This window comes from Pipistrellus kuhlii, unplaced genomic scaffold, assembly GCF_014108245.1.
Source record: "Pipistrellus kuhlii isolate mPipKuh1 unplaced genomic scaffold, mPipKuh1.p scaffold_m20_p_1, whole genome shotgun sequence".
Lineage (NCBI taxonomy): Eukaryota > Metazoa > Chordata > Mammalia > Chiroptera > Vespertilionidae > Pipistrellus > Pipistrellus kuhlii.
The window spans coordinates 58,060,427-58,081,187 of NW_023425404.1; the positions used below are offsets into that span (position 1 = coordinate 58,060,427).

A 20,761-nucleotide genomic window follows, 5' to 3' on the forward strand; every position below is an offset into this window, starting at 1 on the left:
TTATCTGGAAAGGTGGGGTGGTTCTCAGCCTGAGAGTCAGAGTATTAGACTAGTAGTCATTCATGAGATCTTCATTCGCTTTCTAGCTCTGCCCCTAACTAATTTATAGACTCTGGGGACCTCAATAACTTCACCCATTAAATGGGGGTGTTTGATTAGATTAGTGGTTTTCACACTGGCAGTTCCGTTGCATTGCCTTGCTAACTGTCATAGGGGGTATGGGAGGTGGAAACCAAAACAGGAGTCTCCATTCAGGGTTCCTCACTCCATTTTTTCTCAAAGCAGTTTCATTTTTAAACCTTTATACAGTGGGATTTTATTTGGGGGGAAAAACTCAAAAATCTGTACTTTTTGGGAAATATTAGCACCAAGTTTATTTACAACATGGTTGTAATGCTCTGGTTGCTTTGTGAATGATGTCTTTGGGTGACTGGAGGGGACTTTGAATGTGATTAACACTTTCAAGTTTAAATATCAATAATTTCACCTCCAGCTACAGGAAACCTGCAGACTTACAGCTGTGGGGTTTATTTTTTCTAGGCCCTACTCCCCACAAGGCGCTGGTTTAATACCATCCTGGACGACTCCCACCTTCTGGTTCACTGCTACCTTTCCAATCTTGTTCATAGGGAAGAGGATGGCCATCTTTTTTCCCAGGTGAGCATTGACGTATCTGAGCATACTTACTGTTCTTATTTCTGAATTGACCTTTTTTCTGCCGTGAAACCGGGAGTACCAGAGCATTACACAGAGTAATTTTGCTTTATATTGAATTGAATAATGAAGATTTCTTATTAGTCATTTTTAAGTAAAATCAAGTCTTAATGTACAAAATGAATGCAATCCTGTATAGGTGGCCTCTAGAACTGACATACTATAACTTTTTCCAGTCACGTGACTTTATTATGATTTTACTAAATTGTGTGTGATGTAGTCCCACATAACCACTGTGGAATATAACAGATGATGACCATTAACGTCAAGTAAACTATGCCCTAACACTACGACCCTCCTTCCATGAGATGATGCTGACGGGCAGTTGAGAGTGTGGACCTGTATACGCTTTGTTTGCTAACTTGGATAGGATGATGAAAGTGTTAGCATTTTCATCTCCTGTAATGTCATCTAGAAGAAAAATCTTCTAACAAACTTCTAACACTTGTCTTTTGATGAGATCATAGTTAGAGATACAATTTTTATGTGTTTACATATTATAAGTCTTTTATCTTGTGTCTGTGAACACTCCTTTTTCTTTCTCGTTCTCTTATTAAATCCCAGTGATTTGATTCATATATTAAAATCCTACTATCTGCTTTGCCATAGATTAGAATTAAGGATAATAAAGAGTTGGGGCAAAGGCAGCCAATGAACTGTGCTGATGCTGCCGCGGCAGGGGAAGCAGGCCTCCCTGAGCAGCGGGAACTGAGCCAAAGCACAGCCTGGTGGCCGTGGAGACGGAGGAGAGGAGTGGATCAGTGAGCCTTCCCCACCTTGCTGTTTTCCTTCATGGAAGCAGCATATAGAGAAGAGATTCTTCAGTCGTGAATTCCAAAACCCTCATTCAGAAAATTCTCAGTGGCCAAAGTAAAAGACCTCAGGAGTTTCTTCTAGTGCCGTGGTTGGCAAACTGCAGCTTGTGAGCCACATACGGTTCTTTGGCCCCTTGAGTGTGGCTCTTCCACAAAATACCACGGCTTGGGCGAGTCTATTCTGAAGAAGTGGCGTTAGAAGAAGTTTAAGTTTAAAAAATGTGGCTCTCAAAAGAAATTTGAATCGTTGTACTGTTGATATTTGGCTCTGTTGACTATTGAGTTTGCCGACTACTGCCCTAGTGGTATCTCTACTAATAAAAGCCTAGGTGGCCCTTATGCGCAACATTGTCACAAGATGGCTGCCATAAAGATGGCCAACACAGGATAGTTACAAGCATAGTGGAGGCGGGGCCGGGCAGCCACATGGAGGAGGCGGGTTGTGGCAGGGGAGGGCAGTTGGGAGTGATCATACCAGCAGGGGAGGGCAGTTGGGGGTGATCAGACCTGCAAGGGAGAGGTTAGGGGGCGATCAAGCTGGCAGGCAGAAGTGGTTAGAGGCCAATCAGGCAGGTTAGGAGCCAGCGGTCCCAAGTTGTGAGAGGGATGTCCTGTCACCGGTTTAGGCCCAATCCCCGGCAGTTGGACATCCCCAAGGGGTCCTGGATTGGAGAGGTACAGGCTGGGCTGAGGGGGACGACCCTCCCCCCCCTTTGTGCACGAATCTCATTCACTGAGCCTCTAGAAGTTCTATAAATTTGTAGTCATGTAGATTGATTTCTCTCCTCCCCCTCCCCCAATTGAAATGATTGGCTTTGATTAGCTCATTAATGTCTCTTATTATTGGGGTTGGAACCTAAGTTCTCTGTATAAGTAGACCATGTATCAATATTATATATGAAATAGACTTGAATTATTCACATACTACCTACTCTCACATAAATAAAACACACTTGGGTATGTTCTGAAATGTTTGTTATACTATTTACAAAATAAAAATTTTCAGCACCTTTAAGAAGGTAAGTGGACTTGTTTATTAGTTCTAATAATCAGTGTCTGTTGATGTTTTCTTGCTCTTATGTTCACACAGTTTATTAATTTAAATATATCCTTTCAGCTTTTGGACATGCTTAAGTTCTATACTGGTTTCGAGATTAATGACCAGACTGGAAATGCTCTGACAGAGAACGAGATGACTACCATTCATTATGATAGAATCACTTCTCTACAGGTAATTGAAATGCATGGTAACCTTTGCTTCTGCTCCATAGCGTTAGGCCATGAGTAATTTGTGGTTTTAATAGTACTAATAGAATAGGTATTAATTTAACACTGTTTTCATTTTGAATTTAGAGCTCATGGAAAAAAAAAATGGCTTGCTTTCATAGGCCTCATCCTGATTCTCAAAAATAACAGTTACTGGACCAATGTAGTGCATTTAAATATCAGTTGTATTTTATGAAAGGAGATATTTCAAAGGAGATATGACAAAGTAGTATGAACAGTTTGTACAGTTTTTTTAACTATAATTTTTTATTAAAAAATTTTTAAGCCTTACCCAAGGATATGTTTATATGTTTTTACTGACTGGATAGAGGGAGAGGGAGAAAGAGAGAGAGAGAGAGAGAGAGAGAGAGAGAGAGAGAGAGAGAGAGAGAGAGGGAGGGAGGGAGGGAGGGAGGGAGGGAGGGAGGGAGGGAGGGGAGGGAGGGAGGGAGGGAGGGAGGGAGGGAGGGAGGGAGGGAGATTGATTCATTGGTTGCCTCCCACAGTTGCCCCTACCAGGAATTGTACCTGCAACCCTGTATGTGCCCTGACTGGGAATGAATCTCGCCACCTTTTGGTCTATAGGATGACCCTCTAACCAACTGAGCAACAATGGCCAGGGCAACATTTTGTACATTTTAAAGATAAGCACAGGCAATGAAATTTACCAATATAGCTCAGATGTGAAAAAAATATCTTTGTGTTCTATTAATGCTAAAGAAACTTTTGTTTGTCAATTTAAAGTAATTCAGTTCTTTCTGTTATAAAAAGTCATTTTTGGGATAAAGATTCAAACTTAAGTTCAACTGTCTCTCATAATTAATTCCACTTTCTCTCACGGTGTCTCTGCTCTCCCTCTTCTTTCCCAGTCGGCACTGGGGTGCACGGAGACACTAGGATAGCCTCATTGTTTGCAAGATCGGCACACTGTCTCCGCTCAGACTTTCCTGCTTTTCTCAGAGCGTTATTGTTTTTGTCCTTGCGCCTCTGCCCTTGAAGTGACCCTGGCTGGTGCGGCTTGTGGTCTGTGTTCCTGGCACAGGCAATGCATGATGATTGCTCTCAAGGAGCTTGGCTGTCTCCCTGCTGACGAGGCCCAGCTTTGTTCTTGATGGTGCTAGAACTCTTCCTGAGAGGTGACTCCCATTCATTTCCTAGCTTAGCTCACACTTCAGGTCTGGATTGCAGGGTCATTTGCCATTGCCTGTATTAATCTCATGGCAAGCTCATCCATAACCTTGGCAACTTTCTGCATGATCCACTATGGGGTACATGAAAACTTCTGGGTCTTCTGTGTGCCACATGTGCATTAAGGAAGACTGGGGATGTTATCTCTTTCTCTATCAAATCAGCTTAATGCCACTATTTCTGTTTTCTTCCAGCTTACCCCATGTTGGTTGGGGTGGTACCTGCAAGGGCCTCTGTTTCTGGGGTTCTAATGTAAACCAGGGCATAAACTCACTATACTAGATACTAGTACTTTTGGCCTCAAGCTATTTCTTCAGTGGGAATTTTCCTTAAAAATTAAAACTCTCTTTTAGTTTTGTCAAAGCCATTTCTTGATAATAGTGTTTTCTTTTTCTTCCCTCATGTCAATGAAGCTGGCTTTCCTATATATTCAGAGAGCAAGTTTAGAAATAAAAAAATTGAACATTGACTCGTTATTTTTGCAATTCTGCTAGGACTTTTCTAGTTTTCCCCTAGTGTACTGACTGCTCTGGCTAACTAAGGCAGAAGTCACATAAGAGAAGAATTTAAAAGAGAAGTGCATAAGTATATTCTAAATGTTTTTATTATAGAGTACATAAGTTGTAGTTGTATTAATTGTAATTGTATTAATAGGTGGACATTAATTATTCATTTTTTTGTGTGTTTGCTGTTCTTTTCTAGAGAGCTGCTTTTGCCCATTTCCCTGAACTCTATGATTTTGCCCTCTCAAATGTGGCAGAAGTAGATACTCGGGGCTCCTTGGTCAAGTTATTTGGACCTCTTAGGTAAGGTAACATGAAAGGAAACCTGAATTTTAATTTTTTCTTTTGTAATACTTAGGTAATGTTACTTGCTACCCTATTTATTGACAAGCAGAACTAGCTAGTGCTTCTCTCTAGCATGTGGTATCTTTAAGTTACATATATATAATTATCCGACTTTTTCTGTTTTTTGGAAAATTTATATTTTTCATAACATAACAGTTTCCTAGATTTTAAAGTTTTCTTTTTTCTTTTTAAATAAATATATTTTATTGATTTTTTACAGAGAGGAAGGGAAAGGGATAGAGAGTTAGAAACATCGATCAGTTGCCTCCTGCACACCCCCTCTGGGGATGTGCCTGCAACCAAGGTACATGTCCTTGACCAGAATCAAACCCGGGACCCTTCAGTCCGCAGGCTGACGCTCTATCCACTGAGCCAAATCAGTCAGGGCTAAATTTTTCTTATAATAGTCATAAACAATATACAACAGAAACTAAAAATGTTCATCATACACTAGTTTCCCCTTTTCCACTGCTTCACTTTTTTTGTGGATAAAAACAGAAACATTCAATGGAAAATTCCAGAAATAAGTCATCAGTTTAAAATTGCACACTGTCCCACTTCATCCTGCCTGGGACATGTATCATCCTTTTCCCAGTGTATCCTTGCTATATACCTATTAGTCTCTTAGTTGCCATCTTGATAGCCATATTAACTTTTATAGTGTTGAGGTGCTTGTATTTCATTGTTATTTTAATTAATAATGGTCCCAAAATACAGGAGTAGTGATGTCAACAATTTGAATATGCCAAAGAGAAGCCGTAAATTGCTTCCTTGGTTTAATAAGAAAGTGTTTGCTAAAGTTGCTAAGATTTATGATAAGAATGAATATTCAACCTTGAAATTATGAATCTTGAAGCTAAAGAAGGAAAAAGGAATTCATGCTTATTTTGCTCACTACAGACTATAAAAATGATGGTCACAGTACATTATAAATCCTTAGTTCAGATGAAAAAAGCCGTAAGTTTGTGGGTAGGGGAAACGAACAGAAAACATGTTCTAATTGCTGTGCCAGAAAGCATTAAGCCTATACAAAGACTTCTGCCAAGGATCCCCTGAAATGAGTGATACCAGGGTATTTACTGAAAGTAAGGGATGGCCAGATAGATTCAGGAACAGGCTTAGACTGATATAAAAATTCCTGGAGAGGCTGCATTTGATGAAGAAGAAGCCATTATTCAAGTCTGAATAATCATCATTTGTCAATTCTTTCAAATAAGCATCTTATACAAAATGTGGACCTCCCTTTCTGTCACAGAATTAAAAAACAAAAAAACCCAGATACTCAGGGGTCCAAGCTTAATTACTTTCTTAAAACTGGGGTTTTGTGGTTTTAAAACTGTGTATGGCATATAGAATGCTATAACTACTTATCATACCAGTTGGTGCCACTGCCTTGATCTGGTTAGCAGTTTTGACCACCATTGCTTTGCACTTTCACTGTATATGTAAAGACAGTGAAAACTATTGCTTTAGTATTAATATAAAAAAGTGTTGTCATTGTAGATTTCCTGAAAGAATTTACCGTATTTTTCGGACCATAAGACGCTCTGGACCATAAGACGCACCAGTTTTTAGAGAAGGGAAATGAAGAAAAAAAGATTCTGAAACAAATAGTGTCCTAAAATATTTTATGTGCATTAAAACCCAACATCACAGTCATAGACACATGTAATCAACCCTGTAAAGTAAACAGCAGCATTTAGAACCATTTTAGAGCCGGGCAAGCACACAGAGACCACACAGAGCCGGGCAAGTAAAAAAACTTTTTTTTAAAAGTATATGTGTAGGCTATATTTGGACCATAAGACGCAGGGACTTTTTCCCCCCACTTCTGGGGGGAAAAAAGTGCGTCTTATGGTCCGAAAAATACGGTAATCAGGGACCACAACAGGTTTTCAGAAAACACTTTGAGAACTCTGTATTAGGGGCTTATCTTTCCCTGCTGATATTTTATATTTGCTACTCATGTTATAGGACCATATTTTCTAGGTAAAACTTTTTAAACAATCTATACTAGGGGTGTCGAACTCAGTCAGAGAAGGGGCCAAAATCTAAAATCCAGCCTAAATCGCGGGCCGAATGGTTTACTGAACAGTCATAAACTGTCATTGTGATGGAAACGCAGCAAAGTGCAGTGATGACAGCGCGGTGCGGGCCACATTGCAAGGCCTGGCGGGACGGATTTGGCCCGAGGGCCTTGTGTTTGACACATGTGATCTATACAATTACATATTTAGAAGTGAAGTAAGTTAAAACATTCTGATTTGAATCTTCTCTATTCTGTAGTTCAAATACACTCCACCAGGTGGCATCATACCTCTGCTTGTTACCAACTCTTCCTAAAACTGAAGACACAACTTTTGATAAAGAATTTCTTCTAGAATTGCTGGTAAATATATATTAATGTTCTTCAAACTTAGCACGTGGTTTTCCCTACCTGTTTGAATCACTCTTAAAAACGTAGAGTACATAGTCTTTCCGGGCTAAAGACTCTTTGGAAATTATGTTATTATTTGGTTTTATGTGATTTTTTTTCTCATCTCTTGAATTTTTTTTAGAATTTTTAAAAAATCTTTTAAAATTGCTTTATGGCATGGATTTATTCCATACAAACACATATGAGTAACTCTTATGTCAGGCACGGGAGTTGGGTACTGTGGATCCATAGATAGCTGACACCATTCCTGCCTGTAAATTACTAGAACACATTCTTATTTAATATATCTAGTACAGTACCTTGAATATGAAGACCTACCTTTATCACTAGGAAATTCAGGAATGTTTAGAAATAAAGTTATCACTAACTTAGTGGTTTAAGAATTCTAAGGATTTCTCAGTCATTTTGGGAAGTGAGAGCTTTAACTCTTAAACTAATTCTTTTTTTAAATAAACTTTTATTCATGCAGTTTTAGGTTCATAGAAAAATTAAGGGGAAGGGACAAACCCTATTTTTAATTTTAATAAAATATTTCATAAAATGGACGAGTATTTAACCATACTACCATTATAACATTTAAGTTGCTGTGTTTACTATTACAAATAATGATACAATCCTAGTACATGCCTCTTTGTGCCCATATGTGGACATTTAGGAGAAGTACTGAGAAGTGAAGTAAATTGAATCATGTGCTGCTTATTTAAAAGATAAAAGATGCAGCCATATTATCCTCCAAAAGTTCTATATTCCCACCAATAATGTATTAAAGTATGTCTCTTTTGGCTCTTATCAATATTGACTATTACATGTTATCCCAATTTTTGCCAGGCTCAAAAAAATAATAATTTTTTTTCATTTGTTTTAGATTTTCTTTTTATACTTATACAAACATGCACTGTGGATGTATATATATGTTTTTTTACACACATGGAACCATAATGGGCATGTGGTTTTGTGACTTATATTCCAAGCTAATACTTTTAATGTAGTGTACAAAATAGAGTCCCTTACTGTAGAAAGAAAGATGATATGCTAGTTTTTGAGGTAGTAACAAGAAACTTTTTGTAGCAGATGTTTTTTAAGCCTGGTGACAGGTGTGTAAGTGCCATTTGGAGAGAAATCCTTGGCAAGGGTTTTAACTTAAATTCATGTATGGGAAATACTCTTTTTTTAAATTAAAAAAAATTATTGATATTATTTTTTCTATAACCATCAAAAATACTTTTTATTGACATATTACTTGCATGAAATGTGTGCCCTGGGTAACCATCTTTGCTTTCTTTTTTACAAATCACTTTTCATTGTCTCTGACTACAAGTGCTTTCTGAAAGTTCCTTATTGTGTTTCCTGACAATTTAACATCTTCTCTTGTAAATCAGGTTTTAAAATGAGGATTTTTCTAGGAACCTTTCTATTAGAAAATAGTTCTAAGTATAGAGTGGATTCTATGCCTTTTAAGGTTTTATAGCTAAGATTTCATCTTTAAAATTTAAATAGTTATTCCAAAAGAAAACAGTGTTTAAAATTTATAGTGCTCTAGCATTATCTTTGATTTTTCCTTCTACTAAAGGATTTCCTTAGGCTTTGGATTCTTCTAATATCTAAATTATGATTAAAAAGTTGAAATGTGCATATTATTTAGATGATATCACACTTTGTCATCTTTCCTAAAATAATGCTACCTCTATTGAAGAGAATGTGACACATTTTCAAATATATCATCTTAGCATATGTTAATTAGGCAACAAATTTAATTCAGTATTTGAGATAAATCACCCTAATATCAACAATGGAAGGGTACATAGAGTTCATAAGTCCACTTCTCTCATATTATAAATTATACTGAGACCAGCTTATTACAAAACTTGCCCAGATTGTTTAACAAGTCAGTATTAGGGTGAAAACTGTGGTCAAGGATTTGGGGCTTCCATTTTATTCTGGCATAAACTAATGCTGAGTGCTATGTTTTTTAAAGTCTTGGTATGTGCCAGGCACTTTGAAACTATTTTATAGTAGTCCATTCATTTTCATAAGAAACCTGCGAGGTGACTGACACTTTATCTTTTTCAGTGAAAAGAAAACTAAGATCAGGGAGGTTGGGGTACTTTGCCTGGCTTTTACACAGCATAAGAAGAGGTACTGAGAGTTGAGCTCACATCTGTCTGATTCTCAAAGACCATCAGGATTGTTACTTCTGCATCTTTGATTTCTTGGGAGAGGTGGGGTGATTCAAATGGGAATAAAATACCTTGTTAAGTGCTTCAGTAACTGCACAACATGAGACTTCTCAGTATATACCTTGGATGAATTTTTCCAAGAATTATTTTGATTAAAAAAAGATGCTTTTAACTTCTCCCCGAACCTGTTCTTTCAGGTATCTCGTCATGAACGTCGAATTTCTCAGATTCAGCAATTGAACCAGATGCCTTTATATCCAACTGAGAAAATCATATGGGATGAAAATATTGTCCCAACTGAGTACTATTCAGGGGAAGGTATGATAAAGAATTACAGAATCCAAATGTAGCATGAAACTTAATATAGAATTCATATGTAAATGAAAATACCCCTACGTACTATTACATTAGGATAATTTTATGTACCCTCACAGTCAACTTTAGAAGCTAGAAACTTTAGTATTTTGAATGTTTTGCTTGAAGGATTTAAATTTTAACTCAAGCCGAGCTGCAGCTGCAAAGTCCTCCTTGAACCGTGTGTGTGTGTGTGTGTGTGTGTGTGTGTGTGTGTGTGTGTTCCTGTGAAATATGACCATAAAGCAATAAAATTGTGTTTTAAGGAGAACCAAGACTACAGGAGGTATAGTCACCATAATATTTGGTAGTGCTTTTTTAGAGGCTCTTTTGAATTCCTTATAGAGCCAGGTAATGACCACCATGAAAACATATTGTCATTTGTTAATAATTAATCTTAGTTTCGATTCAAAATGGTACCACCTGGTTTGTTCACTTACCTGTTTTAACAGATCGCTTCTAAATGCTTTTGATCATCCTCTAAGAATGAGGATTCACCACAATTGAGTATATGCCATAGTGCATTCTCATACATTTTGAAAGTATATTTCAAAAATTTTGAGGAAATCTTCTGAACAGCAGTATTAGAAGTAATGTGGCTGTTTTAAAGACATTGCTATTGGTACATTTATTTAAAAGAAAAACTTCAGAGTCACATCCTAAGACATGACTCCAGTAAGCCCAATGTGCTAAAACTGTGCTAGACTTCAGAATAGGCAATCTTCATATCTCTAATGTCTGACAGTGATTAATGCATTATTTTCTAATTTTTCTTATTTGTTCATACTAAAAGCATTAATGATCATATATGTATGACATCTAACTCTTGACTAATCAGTCCCTAAAAGCCAAATAATACTTAAGAATATTTTATCTTTTTAATAAAAAGTTTATGTGCTCTTAAAAATATAAACAGGCTTATAACTAGCTTTTGGTACTAGTCAATGATGCTAGTCTGAGTTTAAGACATATTTTTATTAGTATAAAGTATTACTTTTCTTTCATTCCCATGGTTAATTTAAATAGAAAGGAGTACTTTTCAGAATTTAAGTTTTTATACATTTCATAGAATGAGATTAGTTACCAAATGGTTGGACTTCAATACAGCTGTTTTCAGAACCTTGCCTACGTGTTGCTGTTATTCACTGATCATGGATGGGGCTGAACTGTGGGGCCCAATACCTGGTGCTGTGAACTAAGTGAGACAAAAGCTCTAACTGCACCATTAGCGAGGTGCTCCTATATCCCAAGAAGAGAAAAGAAGTGTAAAATTGGGGCAGATATAAAAAATACAGTGTAAGAATTGTAAAGAAAGTCTTTGTAAACCTTCACCATTTTAAAGTCTTCTTATCCTATATAATAAAAGGCTAATATGCAAATCGACCGGAACGACCGGTCACTGTGATGTGCACTGACTACCAGGGGGCAGGTGCTCAATACAGGAACTGCCCTTGGTGGTCAGTGTGCTCTGTGGGAGTGCTGCTCAGCCAGAAGCTAGGCTCGAGGCTGGCGAGTGCAGCGGCAGTGGCGGGAGCCTCTCCTGCCTCCACAGCAGCGCTAAGGACATCCTACTGCTGGCTTAGGTCCGCTCCCCATGGGCTTAAGCCCACAGTCAGACATCCCCCGAGAGGGTGTAGGCTGGGCTGAGGAACACCCCTCTCCCTGGAGTGCACGAATTTTATGTACCAGACCTCTAGCTACAAAATAAACACTAAATATAGAACTTTACTAATTATCATAAGGGAGACACCATGAAACCCATGTAGCCACCTTGCCAGTTATCCCAGAACCCTTCCTTTCTAGTCATGGCTTCTTCCTCAATTTGAATGTGACTGTTTATCTCTTGGCTTTTATAGCCATCATTATTTTGCATTTTTAAAAGTTTTATCACCCAGTTGTATATCCCTAGACACTAAAGTCAGTCCTGTACATTTAAAAAATGTCTTTTACTTTGCAGGTACCCCCTACCTATATCTATCCCATGGAAACCTGGATAGTTTTCCATAGTCTGGATTTTTCTAAGTGACTATCAGCATGTCCCCTGCTCTTTATTTTTCTTGCAAATTGGCAACTGGATTGGCAGAGCTCAGTCAGGCTGAGGTTCTTTTTCTTTGGCAAGATTCTTGGTGTTGGTGTGTTTATTTTCATTGGGAGGCATAAATGTCTGATTGTCTCTCTTTTTGTCATATTAGTAGCCATTGCTGCTTAATAGCTAAATTTGTTAATTTGGTGATCATTGTAAAATGGTGACATTTTAATTGTCTTTTCTTTTTAAGAAAAGTATGTTGTCGAAGGAGATGCTTTCTCTCAGCCTCTGACCTGAAAGCAGTTGAATTAGATTTCAAGTCAGAGTTTACTAACATAAACAATATGAAATTTTTATACATCAGTGTTTCTTGCTTTTAAGTGTTACTGCTTTGGTAAGGATAGATAGGGATGATGAAAATATGATTTGCCAGTAAAATACGTTTTAGGTTCTTTTTCTTTTAAACTTTTGATATTGTTGCTGAGTGCTTGGTCATTTATTATCCAGGGGAAGTACTGGTAAGTGAGGATAATGGAAAGAATATTGTTTATTAATACAGTCAGAGAAGGGAAGTACCTTGAGGAATAATGTACAATCTAGGCCTTACCCTTAAAGTCCAGCAAGAAGGCAAAGGTTGAGAAGAGCAGAGTGGTGGTCATTGGAGATAGATTTATACAACTTTTTTTTTTTAATAATTAAAAAATACATTTTATTGATTTTTTACAGAGAGGAAGAGAGAGGGATAGAGAGTTAGAAACACCGATGAGAGAGAATCATTGATCAGCTGCCTCTTGCACACCCCCTACTGGGAATGTACCCGCAATCATGGTACATGCCCTTGACCGGAATCGACCCCGGGATCTTTTGGTCCACAGGCCAACGCTCTATTCACTGAGCCAAACCGGTTTCTGCATATACTCATTTAGTTTTCTTGGTAATTTTGTCTGGGACTAATTTTATGGTAGCATTATTTTAAGATTTGCCAAGTGTAAATTAGGTGATTAAGGAAGAATTTTTAAACTACTCAAGACTGTATTCAAGCATCTTCAGATACTAGTTAGAAGGGCTATTCGGATATGAATCATTGATATGCAGATTACATGTATTAATTAAATTCATTTAAAAATATATTTTTATTGATTTTAGAGAGGAAGGGAGAGGGAGAGAGATAGAAACATCAATGATGAGAGAGAATCATTGATCTGCTGTCTCCTGCATGTCCCCTACTAGGGATCAAGCCTGCAACCCAGGCATGTACTCTTGACTGGAATTTAACCCAGGACCCTTCAGTCCACAGGCCAACATTCTATTTTCTGAGCCAAACCAACTAGGGCTAAAATTCATCTTTTATTTTCAGTTCTTAATATATAGCATTTGTTAACTTGGCTTCACTTATGTGTGGAAGTAGAAATAAGATCTTATTAAATATGCTATATTTTAGACATTAAATTAGATTCTTACCAAATTTGTGATGCCTTTTTTATAGAGAAAGTAGATATCTGATTAAAAAAATAATTCAAATATGGTTGTTATTTTCTTTTCAGGTTGTCTTGCTCTTCCCAAGCTGAATTTGCAGTTTTTGACTCTTCATGATTACCTCCTAAGGAACTTCAATCTCTTCCGCTTAGAATCAACATATGAAATTAGGCAGGACATCGAGGACAGTGTCAGCAGAATGAAGCCTTGGTGAGTTAATTGGTTCCACTTGGAATGAAGCGATGCAAGCAGTGACTGACATACTTCTGTCAGAAAGCTCATAATGTATTTAGAAATAATATACCTGGCACCAAGATGCCTTCCAAAACAGGAGATACTCTTTGAGAAATTCTTTAATGTGAATGTATATCAAAAGTGCCAAAATATAAAATCTGGTTATTTGGGATGGGACTGGGGATAAGGGAAGAGAGGTCATTATCCTTGGGAGGGGGTGGGGCAGGGGAAGAGAGAAATGTAGAGAGGAGTAGGTAGGGCACTAGTAAAAGAGGAAAGGGTATAGGCTGGCCAGCAGGCCTGTACAAAGGCAGGATAGTTTAGTCCTGGCACCACTAGTCTCAGTCAGCCTATGGGAGAAGGCGGGAGGTGAGGGTGTGGCTGAACATCGCACAGAGGGGAATATTGGAAAGTCTTCCCTGGGCCTCCAAGCCATTGATTGCCTTGAAGAGACTAAATCATCAGCATTTACTCTTTGGGCCAGTTGAGAAGGTCTTGTTATTTGAGAAACTCCTTTGCTTGGACTCAGCTTCCCACCTGCTAGCTCATTCCTTTAGCTAAGAAAAGATTTTCATTCTACTTATTACAGGCAGCTCTGCCTTATATTTGTGAAGGTTAGTTTTGCTTTTTAGACATGACTGACTTGGGTAATTGCCCTTGGTCACTATTCCATTCTAAGTGTGAAATTGATGGAGATGAATTGTATACCACAAGTGACTATAAACAAGTAAAATAATTCTCTAAAATGAATTTTTGTTACATTATAGTTACGCCATGCATACATACACAATTATACTGTATTCTATATGGAAACTTAACATATTTTGAGTGTGAGCTGATTTCAGGTATTTTTCTAGGCTTCTCCCCTTACTAATTATAGAGAACTGCATGGACACTGTGATTATGATCTATTTTTTTCCCTTCATATTTTATTTCATACACAGTTCTATGTTTTAATTAATTATTATGTGAATAGTTATTCTGGGTGAGACTGTAAAACACAACATAAAGTATTTTTGTCTTAATAATCAGTTGAGTCAGGAGGCAGGCTAGCACTGTGAAGTTTGTATACCCACTGGCTGATGGTCCCTGCCCACAGCTTTGCTGAAATTGCTGCCCATTGTTTGAGCCCCGGGAGTGCTTGATCAGAAAGCTTCCTTAGAATTTATGGTTACCTTACATTTACATGCTCAGATTCTAGACTTAATTTTGGCCATTTTGCCAAGTAGGGATTTAATAACTAGCAGTTCATCAAATACAAGTCACTCATATTTTACTTAAATACCAAATAAAGCAATAATAACACTTATAATTCTTGTTTATTAATAAAGGAGGTTTTTTTTAAAGTTACATTTTCTGCTGGGGAGAAGAAAATGTCACTTTTTGTAGTTAACTGGTGATAATACATTTTTTAAAATTTTCATTCCTAATTGCCCATGATAGAAAACTTAGAAACAGTAAGATCTAAAAAAGGGCATGTGCCATGTATCCTGAAGGCAGAAAAGTAGCAGCGGCACTTTTCTGCATTACGTGGTTCTAGTGATCATGTTTTCAGACTGATGAAACTATTGCACAGGTAAGAGAGGATGTGTTTATGAAAGGCCGGAACCTGCACTTCTTAATGCTTCATGTTACAGGTAGATTTTATAGGGAGGGGGGAAGAATTAGGGAAAATTGCTTGCCTAGAGGTGGGAATAAGAATTAACTGCAACTGGACAAGAGGAATCTTTTTTAATACGATGGAAATGTTCCAAAGCTGGATTTGTGGGGATGGGTGCACAGCTTTACAAATTAATGAAATTATTGAATTGTACATTTACAATGAATGAATTTTATGCTACTAACCTGTACCATAGTAAAGTTGAAAAAATGGGGGCAGAGATAGAAAGTTATTACAAAGGGTTAGAAACAAGGTAATGTCTTTCAGTCCCAGTATGAACCAAGTCATCGGATTGGAAAATTTTTATTTTTAATTAGTTTTACTCTTTGATGTCATGAAGTTCTATAATTTTTGTTATGATACAAAGCCTTTACTTAGGGTGTAGTTTCTGTGTAATTGTGGCTTTTTTTTTGTGGCAGTATTTTTAAATTTTGGAGTATTGCTGCAGTTTTTATATTACAGATTTCCCAAATACACTATTTAATGTAAAAGTTAAAGCACTACTTAGACTAATATAAAAAGAAAGAATGAGAGTTTGGATGTTAGTGGCTCTAGTTATTACTACTAGCTTGCTTATTTGTCCCCCCAGTCCATGGTAGCATCTTTTAAATGATTTAAGTATTATACCCTAAAGAAGTCATTTGCATAGATATTTTATTTGTTTGCTTGTTTTTAATATTTTAAATCCTAGTTTGTTTATAATGTTTTTGAAACAGCTTATAGAAAAGCTTAGGGTACATGAGGTAAAATTAAATAGTTGAGACTATTTTATGAAGAAAAAAGGATAAGAATATAAAATAAAACTAAATTTGCTGGATTATTTAATTCTTTGACAAAATAGTTCAGCTATTATGTACATAGAGTTACCTACTTACCTGGGGGGGGGTGGGGGGGGTGTCTTCCTCTATATTCTGGATCATGTTTGCCTCTTTCATCCTACCTTGTATACTCCCGAAATATTGAGACTTACTTTTTTTTTTTTTAAGTGTAGAAATAAGAGTTACTTATGTTAGGGTTTAAACACTAGATAAACGTGTATTCTTACCAGTTTTACTTGTCCAAAAGTTATATTTTGTTTGAGTAATCATGCACTTCCTTGCTTTTTAGGCAGTCTGAATATGGCGGTGTAGTGTTTGGTGGCTGGGCACGAATGGCTCAGCCCATTGTGGCTTTCACTGTGGTTGAGGTTGCCAAACCCAACATAGGTGAAAACTGGCCAACCCGAGTTCGTGCGGATGTCACCATCAATCTCAATGTCAGAGATCACATCAAAGATGAATGGGAAGGTAATCTTGCACTTGAAAAAGTAGTTATCTTTTTAGTTTATTATACTAGAGGCCCAGTGCACAAAAATTGTGCAGTGGGCAGGGGGAAGGGGTGTCCCTCAGCCCAGCCTGCATCCTCCCACAGTCCGGGAGCCCTGTAGTCAGTTGCCCCAAAGAGTAGGCCCTGCCCACCAGGCTGGGGCTCCATAATGAATCGCCTCCACAGAGGGAGGCCCCACCCACCCACCGCAGCTGGTTAGCCTGGACCTCCCTCTCTGGGCGATAGTGCAGCCTCGATTAATAGATTGCCACATTGGCTGATGGCCTGGGCATCCCTCATAGGGCGATCATGCAATTGGTTGCTCCCTGCAGAGGGAGGCCCCGCCCACCCACTGCAGCCTGCCTGTCGGTGGTCTGGGCCTTCCTCTGCAGGACGATCATGGAGCAATGGCCTGGCTCCCAACCAATCACACTGCACCCACCTTAGCTGGCCTGGCCATTGGGTGTCAGCGTGGTTGTCCGGATGGTTGTTCCATTGTTAGGCTGTTTGGTTGGTTTGCATATTATGCTTTTATTATTATAGATAGACTTTCATTTAGAAATCAGCAAAGCACTTTTATTAAATGTTACCCTTCTAAACTCATGAAGTTTAATCCTTAAAATTTGATTTAAAGAATGGCAGTTGTCTTTATAATTATCATTCGTAAAAAATACCAAAGATCATGTAAGAATGATTAAATACCTTACTACTTTAATAAAAGCATAAAATAGTATTCATATCAAAGTGTTTTTAAAATTGCAGTTAGCAGAGCTGAAAGTATTTTAAATCTTAAATTTAGTAAGGTAATGTTTATGAATTTGTAGGTTCAATATAAAAAGTAAAAATATTAGTGTTCACTAAAGAAAGGGGAAACACAGTCCGAGCAAGTAAAGAAAATTGATATTTTTAAAAGATAAAAAGTGAAGAGAATAGGGATGCATACCATTTATGGAAAATAGAGATATAAAATCAAAAACTAGACAAATTCAAAAGGAACTTTAGGGGGATATACAAAACAATTCAGAAAGAAATAATAATAGTTTATTTCCACCAAAGGGAAGAACTCAAATAGTCAGTGAAATTCTATGTACTCAGCGGTAAATAAATAAGAATTGCAGTTATATTCAATGAATTCTTGTGGTTTTTTTTTTTTTCTTTGCCAGGCAAGATTTGAGGGATGGGAGTTCCACAGTTAATTTTATTTAGGGATAGATATGTTGAGAGTTACTACATAAGATAGGGTTAAAACAGTGCTAACATCTGTGCCTGAAATGTCGCATGAGCTGAGTTTTAATTGGCACTTATCTTTTTCTCGCAGCTGTCTGTGAGAGCTCTTGCTGCCTTGTTGTGAGACATAGTAGCTGGTATGCTTTATCTCCTTTCACCTTCTTGGCATGCCAGAAGGAAAGGGATAGTCCCATAATGGTTTACTTTTCAAAAACTGTTGCTGTCGACATAGCTGTTTATAACCACAAGGACTGCATGATATATTTATCACATTAATTCTGAAGGAATCCAGTAAAGAAGCTGGCCAACTGTTTGACAAATGGCCACTGTAGTGGATATCATTTGTGACAGATTTTGCAACTTCACTTTCCTTCAAAAGAGTACTAATCTGATGCTGTACACATCTAGAATAACGTGCACCTTTATTATTTCTGAATCTTGAGGAAGGCATGAAGTTGCTGGAGAAGGCCTTATACTTATTACCCCTTTGAGCTTAAGGAGGTATTAAAATAAACGGGTTTATGATAGGTAATAAACGGCCAAAGTGTTTTCTGGGAGGCCAGAGCCAAACTTCACACCCAGTATTGATCACAAAGAGAATATCATAGTAGAAAATTGAGGCAAAAAATTAGAGGGATGTTCTATAAACAGTAATGAATATTATCCCCGTGAATACAGAATAGTTTTGAAGAATTTAAGGTAAATACTATAAAACATTCTTCTTGTCTCTATAAGAATGTGTGAATTTCAGGCCCTTATTTTCTCCATTCCTCATTTAAAATTAAGGAAACAAAATTAAGGAAATTGAAATGCCGGATTCTGCTACAAAAGGCACATTTACGGATAGAATGAATGCAGATGTTTGAAAGGAGAGAAGTAGTTGAGCTCATTTTAATAAAGGTATTTTTGATGTGGATCTGTAATGTTCCACAATAAAGTTATCTGCCTTAGGAGGGAATGGGCACTCATCCCTTCTTGATACCAAAAGGCGACTTTGGTAGAGATTAAATTACCTCTCCGGGCCACTTCTTTGGCTCAAAAACTCAGACATTTTAATGAGTCGTCCAGATCAGAAGTCATACAGGCAGTACAAATCACAGAACAGTTCCCTTAGTTCTCATTGCTTCTCCTGCTTCTTTGTAGTGAATTTGTTGAGAAATAAAGTCATTATTATGAATTGCGAGTTATTATTTCTAACACACTTGAATCCCAGTTTATATTGAAACAAACCAGAATGGTCCCAGCACTGTTAGCTACACACATTGCTGGTTTGATTTAATTGTGTGTCTTGTTACCAAGGTTATGAGCTAGCAGACTGCTTAAATTGGCATTTATGTCATTTACTGGCTAACAAAATCAAATCAGAAAAGAAATAAAGATTAAGTGGGATGATACTATGTGCTGTGTGATCAAATTTTATGTCCCTGTCTACCCCTGTCTAGTTTTAATAGAGTAGGGAATCCAGTTGAGTTATAATTTGGTCAGATAACTGAAAAGCCATGGACTTTGGCACAAGTCTCCTATTTCTTGACATCCACTTACAAAAATTTTCCATATTTGCCAACTGAAACAATATATATTCGTCTATATTTTAAGATGGTGTCTGTAAATGATGCTATTGTGCCTTGATGAATTATTTTTGAGTTGACCTTTTTTGGTGAAATACACTTAGACTGTGGTTGGAATGACTGATGGATAGTTAAACTGATGTTATGAACCTGCTAAATATGATAGAAATGGATTATATGCTAACCATATTTCTGGCTACTTATTAAGAATGTTAAGAATAAGAATGAAGGAGAGGATCCAGTTTTGGAGCAGTAGCCAGACGTGGAGGGTTTATTTAGTAATATCTTCATGGTATAAAGGTTCAGATTTTAATATACAGGAATTTTCATTTGATTACTACTATGAAACATTGAGTATTAGATGTTGTAGGAAAGCCCATAATTGTGTTACAGTACAAATATAATTTTTGACCACCTCTCATATTTTAAATATATTTTTATATTTCTGTTTCAAAGCTTAAGAAATTGCTAACAAAAGACTAAAAACAATGACATTCTGATAAATGAAAATGTCTTTATGTTTTACCAGGTCTTCGTAAGCATGATGTATGCTTTTTAATTACTGTGCGTCCCACAAAACCGTATGGTACCAAGTTTGACCGGAGGAGACCTTTTATTGAGCAGGTTGGCCTGGTTTATGTCCGAGGCTGTGAAATCCAGGGCATGCTGGATGATAAAGGACGTGTCATTGAAGATGGTATGGTGCTTTATGCTTTTGAAAGAGTGTGTGTACATAATGATAGATTCCTTTGCCTTCTTTTCCTTTTTGAGTCTTAGGTGATCTCTTAGTTTTTTTAATATACTAAATTGATATAGGATTACCTATAAGACATGTGTAGAGTACCGACCATCCAGTTTTAGAAATAAATATCATAATATGGTTTCTAAACTGTTAGATACTGTAAAGGACAGGATCTTTTGAAATCATCTTTATTTAAAACTTCGTTTTATATTAATTTATAAGATTGCTTTTATAAAACCTCTTAAAGTTAGTTGTTCAAATATATATTTGTCTAATTTCTTCTTCTTAAGTTTTACTGATTTGATTCATTATAGGAGTGTTTCTCAATTGGGGATAGCATTACCCTGCAATTTGAAATGTGGGGTAGTATTTATGTTGTCAGATGTCTAGTGTAGGAGTAGGGGTTGGTGAGTTATTGGTATTTTCTGGTTGGGGGCCAGGGATGCTAAGCATGTAAACAGAACTATCGTGTAGAAGGAACTGTCCTGCCTGGAATGCCAGCATTACCCCATTTAGAAATGTTGCCTTACAAGGCTAGTCAGCTCTTTGAGTTCTTATCTTATCACTGATTGTTGTGTGTGTTTTTAAATTCTTACATTGTTCTGATGTTTTTGGTGATACTTACTATTAAATTATAACGGCATCCATGCCAGTGCTTATTTTATAATTTGTTTATTAAACTTCTCCTAGAACTTCAATTAGCTTTTATTGCCTGTGATTTCAA

At 37.1% G+C, this 20,761-nt stretch overlaps 1 protein-coding gene and 1 long non-coding RNA gene across 4 annotated transcripts in view; one reads left to right on the forward strand and one right to left on the reverse strand.

Moving 5' to 3' along the window:
* AQR (aquarius intron-binding spliceosomal factor) overlaps positions 1-20,761 on the forward strand; it is an 89,626-nt gene that overhangs the window by 29,277 nt on the left and 39,588 nt on the right. For all 3 annotated transcript variants that reach the window (XM_036446731.2, XM_036446748.2, XM_036446739.1), the window contains 8 exons: positions 541-657; positions 2,647-2,760; positions 4,686-4,789; positions 7,118-7,220; positions 9,643-9,763; positions 13,370-13,511; positions 16,303-16,481; positions 19,825-19,992. In XM_036446731.2, the coding sequence (XP_036302624.1) occupies positions 541-657; positions 2,647-2,760; positions 4,686-4,789; positions 7,118-7,220; positions 9,643-9,763; positions 13,370-13,511; positions 16,303-16,481; positions 19,825-19,992 (1,048 nt within the window). The remainder of the gene's footprint in view (positions 1-540; positions 658-2,646; positions 2,761-4,685; positions 4,790-7,117; positions 7,221-9,642; positions 9,764-13,369; positions 13,512-16,302; positions 16,482-19,824; positions 19,993-20,761) is intronic.
* Positions 626-9,401, reverse strand: LOC118723943. Its single transcript, XR_004989428.1, has 3 exons — positions 9,390-9,401; positions 3,799-3,803; positions 626-761 (listed from the first exon to the last, which is right to left on the reverse strand). It is a non-coding gene; the product is annotated as an uncharacterized LOC118723943 (long non-coding RNA).